The sequence below is a fragment of the Cygnus atratus genome, chromosome 3 (genome assembly GCF_013377495.2).
Source record: "Cygnus atratus isolate AKBS03 ecotype Queensland, Australia chromosome 3, CAtr_DNAZoo_HiC_assembly, whole genome shotgun sequence".
NCBI lineage: Eukaryota > Metazoa > Chordata > Aves > Anseriformes > Anatidae > Cygnus > Cygnus atratus.
This window is the reverse complement of record NC_066364.1, coordinates 26,475,779-26,496,106: the sequence shown is the minus strand read 5'-3', so window position 1 is coordinate 26,496,106 and position 20,328 is coordinate 26,475,779. Positions and strand designations below refer to the sequence as shown.

The 20,328-nt window shown below is 36.9% G+C and overlaps 1 protein-coding gene across 18 annotated transcripts in view; it reads left to right on the top strand.

Moving 5' to 3' along the window:
- The window catches only part of DST (dystonin), a 301,653-nt gene that overhangs the window by 236,013 nt on the left and 45,312 nt on the right, over positions 1-20,328 (top strand). For all 18 annotated transcript variants that reach the window (XM_035542995.2, XM_035542999.2, XM_035543008.1 and 15 more), the window contains 13 exons: positions 635-801; positions 2,755-2,914; positions 3,165-3,491; positions 3,666-3,750; positions 4,857-5,098; positions 6,094-6,300; positions 9,938-10,057; positions 10,230-10,337; positions 12,070-12,288; positions 15,299-15,502; positions 18,396-18,627; positions 18,973-19,199; positions 19,902-20,024. In XM_035542995.2, the coding sequence (XP_035398888.1) occupies positions 635-801; positions 2,755-2,914; positions 3,165-3,491; positions 3,666-3,750; positions 4,857-5,098; positions 6,094-6,300; positions 9,938-10,057; positions 10,230-10,337; positions 12,070-12,288; positions 15,299-15,502; positions 18,396-18,627; positions 18,973-19,199; positions 19,902-20,024 (2,421 nt within the window). The remainder of the gene's footprint in view (positions 1-634; positions 802-2,754; positions 2,915-3,164; positions 3,492-3,665; positions 3,751-4,856; positions 5,099-6,093; positions 6,301-9,937; positions 10,058-10,229; positions 10,338-12,069; positions 12,289-15,298; positions 15,503-18,395; positions 18,628-18,972; positions 19,200-19,901; positions 20,025-20,328) is intronic.

Here is a 20,328-nt window from a genome sequence, read left to right as displayed (position 1 = left end):
GGTTACTAGAGAATGGGGAGAGAAGTGGCACAGAAGACTTGAGGCAGAAGTGGATTTTTTTCTTGAGGAAGAAGATAATTTATTAGACTAGATCAATGAACTCCATGATATGTCAAGCAAGTGATGAACAGATTATAGAATTTTTTAACTTTTTTTTAAATTTCTGTTCACCTATCTATATCTATGAGAATTACCTTTGTTTTGCCAAATCTAGAAGAGCATGCAGCTTTCTCATAAATGTTCAAAATGCATCAAAGACTTTAGATAGCATGTTTCCCTCAGTGGTGTTAGATGTAACTTTTTCCCTTGTATGTTCACTCTTTAGGGTTGCCGCATGTTATCACCTCACAGAAACCAAGGGGGTCTTTTGGGTTTGGAGAATCTGCTGTTTGTCTCAAAACGGTTCGGAGAATAAAATGAGCATCTGGGGTGGGGAGGAGGGGAGCATCTCTCTTTTTTGATTAGCGTTATTCACACCATCACAATGTAGCATCACACTTCCATCAAAATAGCATTGCTATTTTATTTTTTTTTTGCTGTAAGAGGTTTTCAGGAAGTCCAGCTCCTTCTGTTTTTACACTTGTGATATTACAATGTTCCTTAATAACCTGCTGTCTGATTGCTTTCTCTCTAGCTTCTCCAGAGGTTGCTGGATGACCGCAAGCCTACTGTTGAGGTAATCAAGCGTGAAGGGGAGAAAATTGCAGAGTCAGCAGAACCTGCTGATAAAGTGAAAATCTTGAAACAGCTGAGTTTCCTGGACAGTCGATGGGATGCATTGCTCAGTAAAGCTGAAACAAGGTATTTGAAAGTCTTTCATAGCTTTGAAAAATATAGACATAGCACGTAATAGATGGTTAGAAGCAGCAAGTGGAACTCTAATGTGAAATCTTTTTAACTGCTATCATTCTTGTTCATACATAACATTATTGTGTTTCGATGTTGATATAATAGGTCCTCTGAAGAAAAAGTGGAGAGACATGCCTTGAACAGAGCAAAAGCTTTTAACAAATGTTTAATTTGTTTTAATAATGTTTTAGCCTAAGGTGTGACAATCTGCTAGGATTGACTGCATGTGTATCCTCTGAACATTTTATCTCTGTTGGTTCATTTAAATTGAAGTTTCTTGATTAAAAAAAAACACATCTATTTTGCATAGAATCAAGTGCATACTTGACACTTAATAACGATGTTACCTCAAAACTTAAAAATTCTGACATGCTGCTACAGAGGGGGCACTCAACTCTTCCTCTCTTTTGCTGTTTGATGTCATCTATGTCGTCAGTTTCTACCATTTAGTAACCCTCATGCTGTCAGTTTCTGATGTACTTACGCAGGGTGCTGAGCTGCCTTAGTTCTCAAGAAAAGAAGGACCACTGAGTTATGCAGATATATTCTAGCAATGCAGAAACACTCTTAAAGAGATTGCAGTCCAATTCAAGTTCCAATTAAAAAAAAAGACACAATATCCACATATACAGACACTTAGGTATTTTATGATTTGTCTATGAGTCTAAACTCACCTATGTTGTCTTCTACTCCTTCTGGTAGCCTCTCTGTAGTTCCTTTACTCTGAGCCTCTTTAATTGCCTCATACAAATAATAAAATTATTTAATTAGTAGAGTCAACCGCTAATAGACAATTATTTCCTTTTTTTTTTTTTTTTTAATTTATTGAAGGTATCTGACTCATTAGCTGGGTAATGTCATGTTTAATTTAATATTCTTCTCCCAGTCTGGTGATATTTAATTAAAAATCAAATTGCAGTTTTTTCTAAGCTATGTATTAGTTGGAAGCTTGTCTCCATTTTTCTTTGGCTGGTCTCTCAAAATGAAAAGGAGATCTGACAATGATTTTGAAAACTAGATAGAGTATTTCTGTGAGCATTCTGTAGCTAACTGTGCCAGGTCTGTCAGGTCTCCCTTGTTTATAAGCCTTGTGAAACATGTGTAAACATAGCTTTTACCTGGAATAAGATCCCCTGTTGAAAGACAATATTGTGATGTTTTTCATGTAGGAAAAATCTCTCTTAAAAGCGTGTTTGAGGGAGATTTCTTCACCACCAGTGGTGGTAGAGAAGACTATTCCTGTAATTTAGAGTCTTCTCTGAAATGTAATAATCTGGAACAGAAATGTTTTAGATACTGCTTTTTTTTTTTTTTTTGGAGGTCAAGTCTCTGTGCTTTAACATTGTCTCATTAGTTTCATTGGGAGCTTTTATCCAGAACAAGAGATACAGAGTAGAGCCAAGTAGTTCTGCTCACATCACTGAACAAATGTTAAGAGGTATTTTACAATGCTGAGTAAGCATGATAATGTGTTCTGGTTCAATAAAGCCTTTGAGTAACTTTAAAACTTGTGATAGGGGGATGTAACTTAATGCTTAAAGACAGCTAAAAGTTGAGAACTACCGTAATTGGGTATCAAGCAATATTTTGCTGAATGGAGCGCTAGAAAAAAAGTATATGAATACAGCGCTAATCCTTTTACTTATAAAACTTACGTATCAGCTATAAGAACTTCAAACAGCTTTGGAGGTGGGTTTTGTTTGGGTTTAGTTCACCTTGCTTTTTTATTGGTTATTTTGGATATATTTCTATTTCATTTTCATATATTTCTATTTCATATTGTAGTTCCTACAACAAGACAGAATTGTGGGTTTTGTTTGTTTGTTTCCAAAGATTCAAGTGTTGTTTTTTTTAACTGTTTAATATATACTTCCTCACAAAAAAAAAAACAAAACTTGTTTTTAGGAACCGCCAGTTGGAAGGCATCTCAGTGGTAGCACAGCAGTTTCATGAAGCTCTGGAGCCACTGGTGGAGTGGCTGACCGCCACAGAGAAGAGGCTTGCAAATGCTGAACCCATTGGAACGCAGGCCTCCAAACTGCAACAGCAGATTGCTCAGCATAAAGTAAGATACAAACCACAAATTTGCTTGTGCCATTCTTTCTAAACTCATCTGTAAAGTACAGCACAAAGGAAAGCTGTTGTGGTGTACCGTTGTTTTACCATACTGATTTTTTTCTGTAATTTGAGTTTTGTATGTTTGTGTTGGCAGTATGTCCTTTTTTTATTCAGTTTTTATTTAGTTCCACTTACGTTTCTTTTATGTTTTTCTCATTTTCTTTTCCACTATTCTTCATTATTTAAAAAATATATAGGCTCTAGAAGATGATGTTCTAGCTCACAATAAGAGTTTACATCAGGCCATTAGTATCGGTCAGTCTCTAAAGACTATGAGCTCCAGGGAAGATAAAGATATGGTGCAGGAAAAGCTAGATTCTTCTCAGGCCCGATACATTGAGATTCAAGAGAAGAGCAACAGCAGGTCTGAACTTCTCCAACAAGCCTACTGCAATGCTCAAATTTTTGGGGAGGACGAAGTTGAATTGATGAACTGGCTGAATGAAGTCCATGATAAACTGAGCAAATTGTCAGTCCAAGATTGCAACGCAGAGCTGATTGAGAAACAGCACTCTGAACTACTGGTATTTTGATTTCTGTTCATTTATTATTTAGTTTGGTTTTGTATATGATTTACATATCCATGTTTTATTTATTTTTCATTAATATATTTTATTTAAAATGGAAACATGCTTACTCCACATAAAAATAGTATTATTTATTATGTCCATGCTTACACAAATTGCATTTCCTCTTAGGATCTTCAGGAGGAGATTCTTCTTAGAAAACAAAATGTTGATTTGGCTATACAAAATGGCTTAGAGCTTCTCAAGCAAACAACAGGTGAGAGCTTTTAGAAAATTACAATTCACCAGGCTTTTTTTCTTGTACTTGAAAGTGCTTATGAGAAGATTAAAGTCAAACTTGTAAATATTAGTCCATACTTGCTGCTTAAAGCGGTTGCAGTTGTCTATTTTAATAAAGGTTTGAGGTCAAGGTAGGTTATGTTTTGGACCAAATGTATGTGAGCAAAAGTCCATTTATGCTTGTAGGGAATTTGGCCCTTGAATTCCTTATTATTTTTAGTGGAAAATTATTTTAGTGAACCTGCATTCCATTCCTAATAGGAAGTTACGAGCATTACTCAGAATGGAGGGCTGTTTGGCAGTGGACACAGTCAATTCCCTGGAGCCGTTCACAGATGAATGAGATATTAGACTACCTTTTACTGCAAGAGGAAAGCTTTGACCACTGGAGCTAATATTGTGGGAAAAGTTGCATTCCAGTTGTACACAACGTGTCTGTTCTGTAGATCAACATCTGTCCAGATTTTCCAGTACTTTTATAGTTCTTGAACTCTGTAAGACACAGCCGAAGGAGGGGAATCCTTTTTTTATTCCACACTTAAACATTATGCATATTCTGTAATGAAAACTGAATATATACTAATACATTTCAGGAGGTTGCGTTTATTTTAGCCTTTTGAGTTGTTTTGAACAGATGGTAAAGAGTGTACATGTTAAAGAATGATATAAAATATTACTGTAGTTAATATTCGGTTGAATTTTTTTCTTAGTATTTTCAGTGACTTTTATAATCTGTTTTTTTTTTTTTTTTTTTTTTGAGGGGGGGCTTTATAAGAAGTATTGTGATTTTCTAAAGAACATCTGCATTAAATTTTGGGTCACATTCCTTACTTTCTGAAACTTTAGTAAAGCAAAAAACCACAGAAGGTTAGATCCTGAATTGAGGTAAACTTTGTAGCTCTGTAGACTTTTAGTGAAGTAGAATAATTTACAAGAGGTGAGGATTTGCCCTGTCACCTTGTTTGGGTCATTTTATAAATTAAATTATTGAGATTGCTGTAATAGGTGTGGGTTGATGTTTGGGATTTTTTTTTCTTTTAAGGATTTGTGTTCACAGGAAATAACATCCTTCTGATATTTTAGGTGATGAAGTTGTAATAATTCAAGATAAACTGGAAGGCATTAAAGCGAGGTACAAAGACATTACAAAATTGAGCTCTGACGTGTCCAAGACCTTAGAGCAGGCTCTGCAGCTTGCAGGTCAACTACACTCAACCCATGAGGAGCTCTGCAAATGGCTCGATAAAGTGGAAGTGGAGTTACTGTCATATGAAACTCAAATACCACAGGGTGAAGAATTAAGCCAAGCACAAGAAAGACAAAAAGTAGGTTTTAGAACCTGTGAATTATTTATTGCTGAATGATTCAACTAGGTTTTGTGTTAACTTCTGTTTGGCAGGAAGTTGTTTTGTGAATAACTAATTTGGCATCAGTTCATCTGACTAAATGTAGCAGTAGTTAAGAATCGAACTCACTTTCCAGAGTCATCTGTTATAATCACTTATGAAACTGGGCTGAGGTTTATTTTTAGCACAGAAGCACAACATTTCCTTTTTGTTCGAGCAGCTGCCTAATCCTGGGAAAACTCTTAAATTGTCAAACAAAGTTATTTTGGTTCTTTAGTTATGACATGGATAAAATCCGAAAAAGTATAAAGAAGACAGCATTTAAATATATTACTAATTTGTTTATCAATAAGTGTTTTTTTTTTAATTGTAGCATAAGCTGGATAGTTTTGAGAGAAAAAAGCTAAAAAAAAATCCATTAGATATCCGATATATATATTTATATAAAGAAAATAAATGAATCAGCAATAGGGTTTCCTGTAAAGGAAAATGTCATTCCTGAAGGATTGTATGATGATTTGACTGGAATGTAATCCAGTCATTGCTCATTTCAGGAATCGCTTGAATTCATCATATTTTGCTTCATTTCATACTTCTGGTGGTGATTTAGTTCTTTATGGAGTTGCAGGGTGCAAAGAATATGTGTTAGTTTTATGTTATTTGGTTGCTTCATTAAGTACTAACAACTCTAATAAATTCCAGAGAATTTCAGAGTATCGTATTGACTGGAGAAATGTTTTTAGGATTATTCTATAGAAACCTTCAAGCATCACTCACTTTTCTGTCAAACAACTGACAAGTATCAAAAAGCTCATAAAATTGAGCTGAAAATAATTGTGCTAATTTATCCCTTTGGTGTGCCTGGAACACATTTCAGTTCTCAACACGGTAGTTGAGAGAATAAAAACCATGTGCAAGCTGTGTGTGTGTTCAGCTCATGTGCTGGCACATTTACTTCAAATGGCCTTTTTCAGGAGCTGAAAAAAGAAGCAAAGAACAACAAAGCCTTAGTGGACACCCTGAATGAAGTCGGCAGTGCCTTCCTGGAGCTGGTGCCATGGAGGGCCAGAGAGGGGCTCGACAAGATGATAACAGAGGACAACGAGCGATACAGATTAGTGAGCGACACGATCTCGCAGAAGGTGGATGAGATTGACGCTGCCATCCTGAGATCCCAGCAGGTACGGAAAACTGGGGTTTGAGCCATAATAAATTGTCTCTGGCAACTTGTACCTGAACAAAAGATGTCCTTTAATAGCGCTGCCAAACATTTGTTGTGCTCGAGCAGCAAAAGGCCTGTTTGAATGGAATGTGACTCCACTGTAAAGGTATGCATGCCAGAATGTACGCTGGTGTAATCATCTGACTTCCGTTGACACAAACCTCAGTCCTGTAGCTAATATTGCTCTAACTATCCTGTGGCTTCTTAAGTGGGAGTTTGCTTGAGTAAGAACTGAATGGCTCATATCTTTCACAGACCAGGTTGTGTTAAGGAAAATACGGTCCAGTTCCCCAGCAAATCTTCCTGGATGCAACATTGAGATCACTAATGTTGCCATACCTTCAAGCATCAGTTGATTATCTAGCTCCTTGGTACTTTTGACAATTAAAAGCTGGATCATCTTATCCCAAGCTGCACAGGAGAATTTAAATAACAATTGCTTTTACTCATATCCACAACACTTTTCTTTTTGGGACACAAAAATTGAGTTATTAAATACGTGAAAGTTTCTAAACACACACAGATGTATATATATGGTACACTTTGAAAACTGACACTCTAAATTCATAACTAAATAGACCCATATTTAAGCTCCGTGCTTATAAAAGCATTGTGGAGACACAATTTCCAAGGGTCTGCCTACAGTTCAGACAAAAATATCGGTGGAGATTTTTCTCTCTCCTAATAGTTCCTGTAAATAGTTATAATGGGACAAGGAGAAAGCATGTGTGACACTTCCAAAGTTTGTTGAAAGCCGACTGAAAGAGGCTGGCAGTAACTCAGATCTCCTTATTATCGAGGTTAAAAATAACTTCGTGTTTAACTTTTTAAGGGGTATGCTCTGAATATTATCTCATCTCATTAAACTAAACCCTCAAAAATGAAGGGTGATTTTCTGGTGGGTGATAAGGTGAGATAGAAGAGTGGATGTTGGCTCTCCTTCAACCTTACTGAATAGTGTGAGTACGTTGCATCCCCTAGCACCAGTTCAGCAGATTCAAATCCAGGCATGGAAAGGTCCAGAGCTGCTGCTCCACTAGCTGGTGTTGCGAGGGCATCTTGCACCCTACTGCTGCATCCCCCTAACCTCCACTTCAGCCCATCTCACACCACCCCAGTATACTCCCATGTACTACATCCCATGGTTAAGTGGCTTAACATGTTTCCAGTGAAGGACAAGCCGCTCTCCATTTCGCTCAGAGATTGACCACGCATAATAAAAAACATTTTTGGAGAAGCTGATGCTTTGTAAGCTTACCCTGCAGCTACTTGAAGTACCTATACTGTTAAAAATTTCTGGGTGGAGGACAAAGCCACTGAGAACATGAGGGTTCAATGGAACTAGCGTGGTTTTTCTGATAGACATTACTGGGCTAAGGTGACAAACGCAGTAAGCTATATGAATGGCTAAGCATATTGTTTCATGTTGTAAGCAGAGGCTTGAAAGCTTAATAAACCAATGCAGATCCTCCCAAATGGATAGAATTATCTAAGAGAGAAATTCAGCTGCATGTTTTCATCCTTATTTCTCAGTGCTAAAGGTACTGGTCAGTATCTTACCCCAGCGCAAAGGGTGCTGCAAGGAAACAGAAGGTCATATTCTGCAGTTGCCTTACTTGTTTTTTACTCTAAAGCAGCCACAAAGAATGCTTTATGAAACATTCAGAGAGCAAATCACAATGCTGCCATATTCACAAGACAGTCCTTCCTTTCCTATGAACTATGGCTGGTTAAACTTTGTAGGGATGAAATAGATGATTTTATAGTGACTTAAATGAAGTCATGGCTCTCAAAAAATAGCTCTGCCAGGCATAATGGAAAAAAATCTCTTTGAATTTTGGATTCAGAGAGCACCAATTTTGCACATTTTGTTCCTTAATGTTATTTATATGTGCACATCACAAATTTGAAACCTGTACCCTCATCAAATGGAGTTTAGAGTCCAGTCCTTCCTCACTTCTATGGAATCTGGACGTTTCAGTGCCGTGCCTTGATTTTATTATTTCCATTCAATATTTGATCAATATTACTGAGATGCCCATCAATATTTGGCCTCAGCAAATCACACTGCAGTTAGTTTGTACCTGTAACACATTTGACATCACGTTCATTTCCTTTACTTGGGTCATAAATAGATGGGCTTCCAAAGAGCTTGGTTGTGAAATGCAGTTTCTAAAGTCAGGGTTTAAACACCATTGGTGCATGTTTACATGTTTACAGTGCTAATTGTTTCGGAACATACCTTTCTATTGGGAAGTCACAATATTTAGGACAAAACTTACTTTCTTTTACTTTAAATGAGAAATGACATATAGTGAAAAAGAATGTTTGTGCTCTCTTTCATGTAACAAATGGATTAAATAAGGCTGAAAAAGATTGACTCATAAAGAAAGAAATCTCAGAACTGCTTCTTTTGTTTTTGTGTGACTCATAATTAACCACTAAGACAAGAGTGATTTAGTGGCTAAAGCGAACTCCAGCTCTGTTCCAGGAGCAACGCTGTCATGGTTCTATAGCCACAAATGCACAGACCATCAGATTTAAAAGACAAGAGGGACTGAGTGTGGTCAGAAAGAGACTTCTGAAGAAAGCGTGGTAGTCAACAACACAAGTAACAAGTTCTGACCTAAAATGTCCTAACAGACTTTCAGAATAACTCAGAGCTATGATAATCTTCATCTAATTGCAGCAGGGATCAGCGTTTTAGAAAAAAATAGTAGTTAGTTCTTAGTTTCTGTGATTGTTTTGTGTATCTGACCATCCTGCATAACATGGCTGAAGATCAGAGCTGCCTCTCTTGAGTACTACAATATGTATGTGCTTATTAATTTTCTCAGTAAATTCTTACTTTTCAGCAGAATTGGATCCCCAGGTACTTCTTTTCAGGATCTCTTACTCTCCTTTTCAAATTAGTAAGAAAAAGATCCTCTAAATCCTCTAATTACCTTAGTGCTTCAAGGTAATTTTTGAAACATTGAAGTGTTGACTAACAGGATTCAGAAGTTAATCTTTTAGTGAAAGGACTGGCTGCACCCAAATGCCCCAAAGTATTTTCAAATTTAATCCATGGTCTAGATTTAGATGAAATCCTGTCTTCTCTGAATTCAGTGGGTTTTTTTCATTGACTTAGTTGAATTGTGATTGTTTCACCTTAATCTTTTAATATCAAGGCAGCTTTTAAGATTAAAAAGATACCATCAAACAGCTATTTCTTAGGGTAATTACAACAGGAGCAGTAATAATAAATATAGAGATGGTAAAGACATGAAAGTTGAATAAAAAGAAACAATTCAGTTAAAATTATGAAATCATAACCCTTTTAATTTTCGTATGTCTGTTAAGAGAGCTGTAGGCTTTGGAAAAATACACTTCCATTGCTTTGTCATGCTTATGAATTAAGCTGATTTTATTACAATCCCTCAGAACCATTTTGGGCTTTGTATTTAATTTATATAAAAAACTCATATGGAAAGTGAACTGCCATCTTTCTACCAATTCAAAAGTATGCTTTTTAATCTCCTTTAAAATTTTTGAAACAGTCATTCTGATTTCACGTATATAGAATCACCGAACCAATTCATGTCTCCCGCATTTAGTTTGATCAAGCAGCTGATGCTGAGCTTGCCTGGATTGGAGAAACAGAAAAGAAACTGATGTCTCTGGGTGATATTAGGCTTGAGCAAGACCAGACCACAGCTCAGCTACAAGTTCAAAAGGTAAAAGAAATGCATTTCCAACTGTCACGTTAATTATTGGCCAGCACGCTCTCCATCTAGAAAATGTACTAGTGTGATTAAATTTTCTGTCCATCATAATGCACTTCAAAAATAGTTTTTGCTCCATGTACTCTTATTTTTTATTGCTGACCAGTTCTTATTGTGTTTCAAGGCTTTTACCATGGAGATTTTGCGACACAAGGATACTATAGATGCACTTGTTAAATCTGGGGATAAGATAATGAACACATGCACTGAAGAAGAGAAACAGACCATAAAGGTAAAGTTCCATAAGTTTGCAGCTACAGTGGACGTGAAGATAATACATAAGTAGGAAGATTCCTATTATGTATCCTTTGAAATACTAATGAAACAGCATTAATTACATCCACTTTTAGTCTGAGGTTTGTAACACTAGAAGAAATGCTGTCGTGTATCTCTATTCTTCCTTCAGGATGTTCAAAGAGCAAGCACTGGGTACTTACTTCACTGTCTGACATTACTTTGTAGCCCCATTTGTCTCTGGCGTGGTAAATAGTGTTTTAGCCAATGAGATGATTGAGTGAGTAGGTATTAGTCAGCTGGGGTGATGCGTGTGGAATCTGGCTGTTTATCTTCCTCGCTTCTCTTGGGTCTGTGAAGCTCTGGCTGGGTGTGTGTATTTCTGTGCCCCATTCAATGGCTGGCACCTCAGTGTGAATCTTTACTTTCATTTCTGATGATTTCAGTGTGAGCCTTGTTCTTGTTTGCCAAGAATATTCCATCCTGTTGACTAACACAGCCTATGAAAGGCGTTCTTATGCATTTGTTTATATGTACACACAGAGCCTGAGGTTGGGGGCTGACAGAACATATAAACGTATCTATACATGTGCATACACACATGCAGATCTTTCCTACTGGCATTTTATAATGGATTATTTTTTTTTGGTGCTAAGTTGTGGATATGTTATGTGAATGATGTGCCTGGATATGTTATGTGAATCGGGTCCTTCCAGTGACCAACAGTACTTCACTAATTGTGCTCTGCTGCAGCATCTCTGAATAAATTTGATTTGCTCTTAAGTGAATTTAAAATAGATGAGATATTCAGTCTATTAAAATGTAGTCATAAGGGAGAGCAATTTTAGGTGGGCCCCTATTGAATATATGCATTAGTCAAAAATACCATGTATCTGTTTGTTAGGCTGTTTTGTCCTTTGGATAGCATCTCTATACATAATTTTCATGCAAGACATAACAAATGAAACGATAGTTTATTCTGCCAAAAAATATTTTTTGCTTCACATTCAATGATTTATTTATATGTTTAGTTTTTCCAAGGCTAGTATTTACATGCATTGCTGCATGTTATATTTCATGGAAATGATAACATGGGCAGTCCTCCACAGGAAGAACGTATAGCTCGTTGATACTTTTGTTATCATATCCCCAAACAGAGTAGGTTTGTAATGTTTAAACCTTGTAGTTCCATCATATTATTAATGGCAACACGTCCTCATTAGTTAATGTATGATAACCTGGAAAATAATGTGGTTTCTGTGGAAAGTTTGTAAGCTACAAGCAGGACAGCATGCCCTATTCTCTTATCAGATTTTCAAAAGCCAGATTTTTGTGCACTGTTCATGATGCTTTGATTCAGAAATGCTGTGGAAAACTTAGCTTCTGCCGAGTGCTGCTGAAGATGGGTGCCTTCTGTAAGGAACTGGGGCTACAACGTGCAGTCAGATAATCTGCAGCTTGACTGGAAGTCCTGTGAATGGTGTTGTTTGTAAATATCAGATATTGTTAAATGTATTTTAATTAATTTGAAAGCAACCTGCCAAATTCAGATCTCCCATGATATTGATTCTTTCCTCTAAACACTCTGGCCCTGTAGAAATACAGTCAAAACTAAGGTTTGGTTCGCTGCGGTTTGGTGCTATAATTATCAAAGACTGTTTAGAAATCAGGGTAATAGACATGTGGAAAGACAGACATTGCTATTTTTTTTTGTTAATATTATTTTACAGAAAAAACTGGAAAGCCTGTTGCAGAAATATGATACAGTCTGTCAAATGAACTCTGAGAGAAACCTCCAGCTGGAACGGGCTCAGTCTCTGGTTAATCAGTTCTGGGAGACTTATGAAGAGCTTTGGCCGTGGTTAACTGAAACAGAAATGATCATCTCTCAGCTTCCTGCACCAGCCCTTGAATATGAAACTTTAAAGCAACAACAAGAAGAGCATCGGGTAAGAATTTTGCTGTTTAAAAAAAAATAAAACAGAGTGTGAAAGGCTAAGTTGTATTCTGCTTAGAACTGTGGAGTTACTCTAATGAGTACGTATAACCCAGACAGTTATACTTCTATTGAAGAAAGTTATTTAAAATAATAATAGTAAATGCCTCTACTGTTACCCAAACTCTGCACACAAACAAGATTGTCTGGGAAGGCAGCAAACAATGTGTAACCATAGAAGAGGGCTAAAGGGGAAAAAATGCCATTATAGCGACAGATCTGAGCATACAAAAGCTGATAGCTTAGAAGTGTATTTAAAAGTAAGCAGTATTGGAACAAACTGAACCCATAAACAGAAAGAACAGAAATTGGATGATGTAGGAAGACCCAAGAAAAGGTAATAGGAGACTACAGAAAGAACTAGAGTACCTGCTGTCAGCCTGCTGAAACTGAAACGTCTGTGTGTACAATCTGTATACAAGTAAGCATGTATATTGACCTCATGTACATATTTTGAAAAGTGGCATTTGTTTTGTTGATATCCTGGGAACTAAAGACTGATAATTCTAGGCCCAAGAATTCAGTGCTTTGGCTCCAGCCAGCCCCATAACCATTTCTCACATAAAGTATGCTTGTTATGTAATAATGAAAAGAAATAATTGTTTAACATAACATCGCAAAATAGAGGGAATGTTGTTGTGGGCTGGCCTCCATATGGGCTTTCTTACACAGAGGAATAATCAGTCAGCTGGGATAAAAATCTGTATGCTTCATAGATGGCTACTAGTATTACATGGCATCAGGTTTATCCCACCAGTGTTAAAAGCCTGCAGATTTTAGCACATGCAAAGCCCATATTCCTACTGGAGGTACCTGGCTCTCCTCGCAGAGCACAGAGTGACTACTTGTGGGTTTTTCTAATTTTAGCTGTTTCAATTAAGTGACTCAAGTTAGATAGGGTGAAGCCTGGCTTCAAATTCGTGTTTACTCTGAGACCAGTGAATGAAGATGTGCCACTTTGATACACTGGTAAACATGGGGTTCACTCGTTTGTGTCCACAAAGAACAAACATTCTCTGCAAACACTAGGTATATAATATGAGCTTTACAAACTGTCTTGATTAGTCACCATGAACCAAATCACACTACTTTACTTATAGGTTTGGTCCCCATCTACTTTAATCATTCTGCTTGCTTGAGAGGCCCTTCATCTGGGCTTGTATTTTTGCATTTTCCCTGGGCTATGCCATTAGCAGAGATTTGGTTAAGTAGAAGATTAATGTCTGGCAATTTTAACACGTAATCTGATCTGAAATGCTTGTTTACTGGAATTGTTTACCCAATCATAGATCATGGCAAAGACCAGATCATTTGTAGTAATACTGAAAAAAAAAAGGGGGTTCTGAATATGAATAGTTTTCTATATTCCCTTATATTTCATATATATTCACTTATATTTATATTATCATGCAGTTAATTGGTTTGAATTTAGCTTTTGGCAGAGTGACAGTACCAGCATCGTAAGGTTTGCACCTAGAAATGGGGACTCTGGGGATCTATTTGTGCACAAACATAAAATACGTAAGATGATTTTCTAAAAACTTTACAACTATTCTTAGTTTAGCTTTTTCCTCTTGTGCTAAGCAATATTATTTTTCTTGGTGCAAGGCATACAAGTAGAATTCCATTCTCAGTAAGTATCTGGAGTCAGATTTTTTTTTTTGTATTTTCATTGCTATTTCTTCATCAGGAGACAGTGGTTTGTCATGGTCAATGTCTGTTCAACCTTCCCAACCTCTCCTCTTCTAGGCAAGAGCAAGGAAGCAAGCCAGTAACAGGATTCCTTTTTAAGGGAAGGACCTCAGTTGAAGAGAAGAGGATTTATTTACACTGAGACTGATACAAGCCCTTTTCTGTGTCTTCATTAATTTAAACAAACCCTAAGCTAGGAGGAGCAGAGCATGTGCCTGCTGCAGCCTCTCATGTTCCTGCGCAGTGGCTCTAGGCTAGAAATGCGTGGAGTTCACAGCACTGAGAGGGACAGTGCCTCAACAGGCAGTGGGATTTTTCAGAAAAGGAAAGGATGAGCTAAGCAAATAAATAAAACTGGAGGGAAGGGTTGGGCTACTCCCCCCTCCAAATCTTTCCCTTTTGTCACATCTGTGGTTGCAAGCAAACAAAACCAAAATAAGTAGTCAAGTCAGAAGACAGAACGGTTACCTTGTGACCTTTCAGGCCCACCAGTCTCTACCCAGTTTACTGCAATTTTGACTTATTTCGGGGGTGGACGATGAGAGTGAGTAGGTAGATGAGATCACATGTAATGTACATATTAATTACTTGTTAAACGTTGTGTCCTTGAAGTAACAGCACTGTTGGGAAGACAGAGTGGTCTGGTGGCCAGAGGGGAGACTGCTAAACCTGGTTGACTGTTCTCTGCTGATCCGTCTTCATTGTCCTCTGTCCTTTTCACTGGTTTCTTTGACCCCCTCTTTGTGCTAGTTTCCTGTTCTTAAGTCAAGGACAATTTGCATTAATATTCCTGTAATGTCAATACCTCTTTCTCTGACGCTCTTCAATGGAAGACTTCGTGATAAGTAGCAAATGTCAACATGAAAATGTATAAACATAGTGGTGTTATGCAAATGTTTGGAATATGGTTGCCATTTCTGTCATTATAGCTTCTAAAAACGACGAGGAGTGCCTGTTGCCAGCATCATGTGCATAGCTGGCACCTTGCATCCTACACGTAATGATAGCCCTACAGGAGGAGGGATATGCCCTACTGGGCCTTGCCAGTGCATCTGTAATTGTGATGTTTCACGGCTGGCTAGCTCGGTGTTGGAAAGGGCGCCATCACTGGCGGAGCAGTCATTAACTTTATTTGATGCTATTTGTGCTTTACATTAAGATGACGGGTATTTGTTTGGAATTTCTTGCCAGCTGGATGTGTTAGAAGTGTGGACAGCTGTAATGTGGTGGTGTAAGCGTAAGAAACTGATAAGTTGTTTCGTTTGTTATAGCAACTGCGTGAGCTGATTGCTGAACACAAGCCTCATATAGATAAGATGAACAAAACCGGGCCTCAATTGCTGGAGCTGAGCCCAGGAGAAGGTTTTTCTATCCAAGAGAAATATGTGGCAGCTGACACCCTTTACAGTAAAATTAAGGAAGATGTCAAAAAGCGAGCTTTGGCGCTGGATGAAGCCATTTCTCAGTGTACCCAGGTATCAGTTTAAGTTTAAAGTATAATTGGATTCATTCAAATGGAAAGATACACAGACATTATCATCTTATATGTATGTATCAAGACTAAACTGCTGTTTTATCTGGATTTTTCAACTAAATGGCCTGTGAATGTTCATATCAGGGCTCATGGCACTGATTTTTTTAATTTTTTTTGAGGGTTTATAATTTTATATATTGGTCACTGTTATGATGATTCTGTTGCAGTTGAAAATGTTCCAGCTTCTCAATTTCAAAGTTAAAAAAAAAAGAAAAGAAAAAAGGAACATTTAGTCTAAAAATGTGGGATTTTCAGTTTATTCTGTTTCTTTTTACAGGTCTGTTACTAGCTGATGCTTTGTTAGTTGATATTGATGTCACTATTAATCAGTTAGCTTAAATAAAGTTATATCTAGGACTTGGCAGCTTTAGTTACAGTCCTTTACCGATGGAACTAGAGGGTACTTCAGCGGTAACAGCATTTGCTCTTTATTGTAGACCCTACAGGAACTTAATGTAATTTATGCTTGAACTGTTACATAAAAGTGTTGTGAGCAAAGTTAGACTTCACAAAATGTCATCATAAGCAGACAATTCAGATCAAGTCCCTAACCGTTGTGCATCTTACGTTCATCACTCTGTGGAATGAACCTTGATAGAGTATTGTTAGGTATCAGATCCTAGATTACTAGATATTAGATTAATTGTCATTATATCCTAACTGAAATTCTTTCATTTGACAACAAATTCAGAAAAAAAAAAAACAACCTCATTAAACTGTGTACATGAACACAAAAACCTGACTAAAAATACTGTGTTCTGTACTGCTGTTTTATGATAACTTCCCCTTTTGTTTTGTTGGCTGGAAATTAAGTGCTATATTTCTGCTCAGGTCTAAAATACTAAATCAAGAAATAGACCTTAAAGTTCTCATCAAGTCTGCATTCTAAATAATTGTCTTCATAGGTCATGGTACTTAACACTGTATTCCTAACCACTATAGACAAAATCTAAGAAGATAAGGGAAAAAGGTGACATCAGATGTCATCCTATTTTCGACCTGGTTATAGACATTATTATATTGTACTTTCAGTAGTTCTAAACAGCCTCCTTATTCACACCTCTGAAAGAAGCCTGATTATTTAGATTCAGTGTTTTTCTTTGTCATACATGCTCAGTCCTCCCCCCATTTGCAGCTGCACGTTTGAAAACCAAGATGTTGTTCAGTATTCGATCTGTTGTTTTGTATGTGATAGACGTTAACATGAAGAGCTTAAGTACAGAGAAGCGCAGAAGGCTAGGTACAGAAAGCAAGAATAAAAGTGCATTCTTTGGTAACAGCTAGAATCAGATGTTGAAAGAACACTTAATTACTTATAAAATGAACCTTGAAGTATTTCATGTACATAAATGTATCCACAGATGAGAAAGCAAAACATTGGAATGTCCAGAATGTAATTTTATATAATCTCTTTTTTATTAAATATGTATCACCATACTCTATAGCATGGTGGATATGTCAGTGTTTGTCTAGACAGTCCTGGAAGAATAATTAGTTAAATCTTCAGGTTTCAAATTATGTTAAATTGCCTTATGTATCAAAGGCAGCATGTGAACTATGGAGCCAGAATGAGAGGTTATAATGACTTCCCTTTCTTCCTTTTAAGTTCTAAAACGCCTTGTCTCAGTCATTGAAGAGTAAAGTGAGGCCCACTGAGTGCACTGACAATTTAAAAATGCAATATATGTGCCCTAGAATTAGACCTGGATATTGCCAATTTAATTTCAGGTTGAATCACTTCTGTAAGGTTTTGTTGCCACAATCAGTTTTACAGAAATCTTGAAGAAATCTGCTTACCTTTACGTACTATTGCATTTTGAGAGCTTGTGTGATATTCACACTTCTGGTGAAAACAGGTAGCATCAGTCTGAGTCTGTAACGCTAGTCTGAGTCAGATTTGAAGCGGGTTGTACACTGGGGATAAGCAATTACATTTGTTTTGCCCATATTCCTCTGAAAACAAAGGCTGTATCTATTTGTTTGTGTAGGGTAGGTAACCCTGTTTTGCTGTACTTTTTCTAGCACTGTTCCCAAGAGTAGTCAAGAGTGCTCTTTGTAGATCCTGCTGGATCAGTAGTTCTACCCACAAGTTACCGATTTCTGTGACTTGGAAAGGGCATGGTGGTGAGCTGGTTTTAGCAATCTGTATGGATCCGAAGACATGTATTAGAACTTAACTTTGGGCCAGTACGGATGAACCATGCTAATTAACAAAGATGTAGCTGAGTTTCTGGGCACCTGGGCTCAAGTCATATTTGACCTGAGTCAAATACGGGTGAAGGCAATACTTGCTGTTGTGTGCTTTTAGTTGCAGAAAGAAATGCACATTTGCCTCACTAATGAGCACCACATGGGCACCAGGCAAATGTCTTATTGAATGACCTTAAATATCAAATTTTAATCAGTGGTTATATGAGATATGTTGGTCCTGATATGGAAATACACGTTTAATATTAAGGTGAATATATTTCTAAAATGATGAAATCCGAAAGCCATGACTGACCAAAATAAGATAGAAAGTAATGCTCTAACTCTGCAGGACTACATGCAGGTAGATGCTGCCATGTGTAAAGCATTTTCAGATGGAGTGTCTCTGAACTAAACCCAGACTTCATACTAAAATACAGAGGAAGTACCATTTTGCAAGGTCATGTTTTTAATTTAGATATTAAAAGAGGGGGAGAGCCACCGGGGTGTATTGCAAGTTGCATGTATATAACAAGAGATATTAAATATGTCAATTTTAAAGTACTTTATTCCAAGAGAACTTTCAGATGCAGTTTTTCAAATGTTTTTCTTCTATCCCTTCCTTCTGTTCTTCACCACCCTCCCAGTTTCATGACAAGATAGATCCAACTCTTGAGAGTCTGAAACGCATAGTTGAACGTCTGAGGCAGCCGCCTTCAATCTCAGCAGAGGTTGAGAAGATTAAAGAGCAAATTAGTGAAAATAAGAATGTGTCAATGGATCTGGAAAAACTTCAGCCGGTCTATGAGACACTTAAACAGCGAGGGGAGGAAATGATTGCTCGCTCAGAAGGAGCAGACAAGGATATATCTGCTAAAGGTAGTAGACTGAGGAAAGGTTCGTGTAGTGGAAATGCAGGAAGCTGCATCACATAAAGCTCTTCAGTTTTGATGCTCACTAATCTGGGGATTGTGTTCTTCTGAAGAAGCTGTGAAAGATATAAAAAAGCAAGGCATTGTTTTAATAATTGTGGACCTGACCTTTGTTTTAATTTTAAATGCCTTGTTGGTTGTTTCCACTTAACATCTTAAAAAGTCCTGTAAAGAAACAGTTTTAAAGTCTAAATTTTAAAATGTTCACATATGTTTCTGCTGTAGAACTGTAGAGATATTTATGGCCAAGAATTGTTTGCCAAGGTAGTAATTTTGTTCCTTTGTTGTTTAGCTGTTCAAGATAAACTAGACCAAATGGTCCTCATTTGGCAAGACATCCAGACCTTGACTGAGGAAAGGGAGGCCAAATTGTTGGACGTAATGGAACTAGCTGAAAAGTTTTGGTGCGATCATATGGCTCTTGTAGCTACTATTAAAGATACTCAGGACTTCATTCGAGAACTGGAGGGACCTGGAGTTGACCCATCTGTAGTCAAGCAACAGCAAGAAGCTGCTGAGGTCAGTCCAAAGTATTTTGTTGATTTAAAATGTTCTATTCACACTATGCAGGGAAGAGATGGAGTTACTATGGAATACCGCAGGAGATTTTTTTTAGAGACAAAGAGGGATAATTACATAGAAATTTACTATAATGATATCTCAAGAGTATATGGCAAATGATATGTATCAATGCTTAATTGCAATGAGCATACAACTTGTGCTTGTCATTATATTTACATATCTGTGTATGAACATGTATAATACGCATGTCACTGAGACTTTTAAAAGTTACACATACTTTAGATTCCGAGTTAAACCTAATGTCTAAATGAAAGGGATACAGACGTGTGTATTATGCTCCAAGTCTGTAATTATTTATGCTGATAGCTAAAAATTTGAAAGTTGAATGATAACCTCTGAAAAAGAAAACATTCTAATTAAAGAAATCTAATTTAAAACTTCCTGTTTATTTCTCCCATCTCATACAAAATGACATCATTATCCATTGTTATAATTTAGACTGATGTCAGTTGATTTCACTTTGACACTGCAAAGGTCAGTGGCTGGTTAAGGATGCTTAAAATACAAGCATCCAATTGTAAGTCCGGGCAACTTTAAAGAAACAGAAGTCAAATATTGGTGTGTCTATCTTAAAAGCAAGCTCTACATAGATTATTAAGTTTAGTATTGGCAGTGTTGGATTTTTTTTTTCCTTTGTAGGCTGTTAAAGAAGAAATTGATGGATTGCAAGAAGAACTAGAAACAGTTGTGAGCCTTGGTTCTGAACTTAGAGCTGCTTGTGGGGAGCCTGACAAACCTATTGTCAACAAGAGTATAGATGAGGTATGGAAAATGCAGATGCTTAAATCTGTTACGTTAGATGCTTGTTCAGCTGAAAGTAGTATTCCCTGCCCCCCCCCAACAAATTCTGAAAATAAATTCCTTTTATTACTTTATGGATTCAATTTTTTTGTAGAAGACTTTTTTTTTGGTAAAAAATATTTACTGATTAATACAATAGATGACTATTTCTTGCAAAAGTAATGTTAGAATAAGTTGCATGTGTATTTGCTTTGTGCCAAGTAAGACATCTTAACTGAGACAATTCTGTTCACATGACTACAAAGGACTTTTGATTTCTCTCATG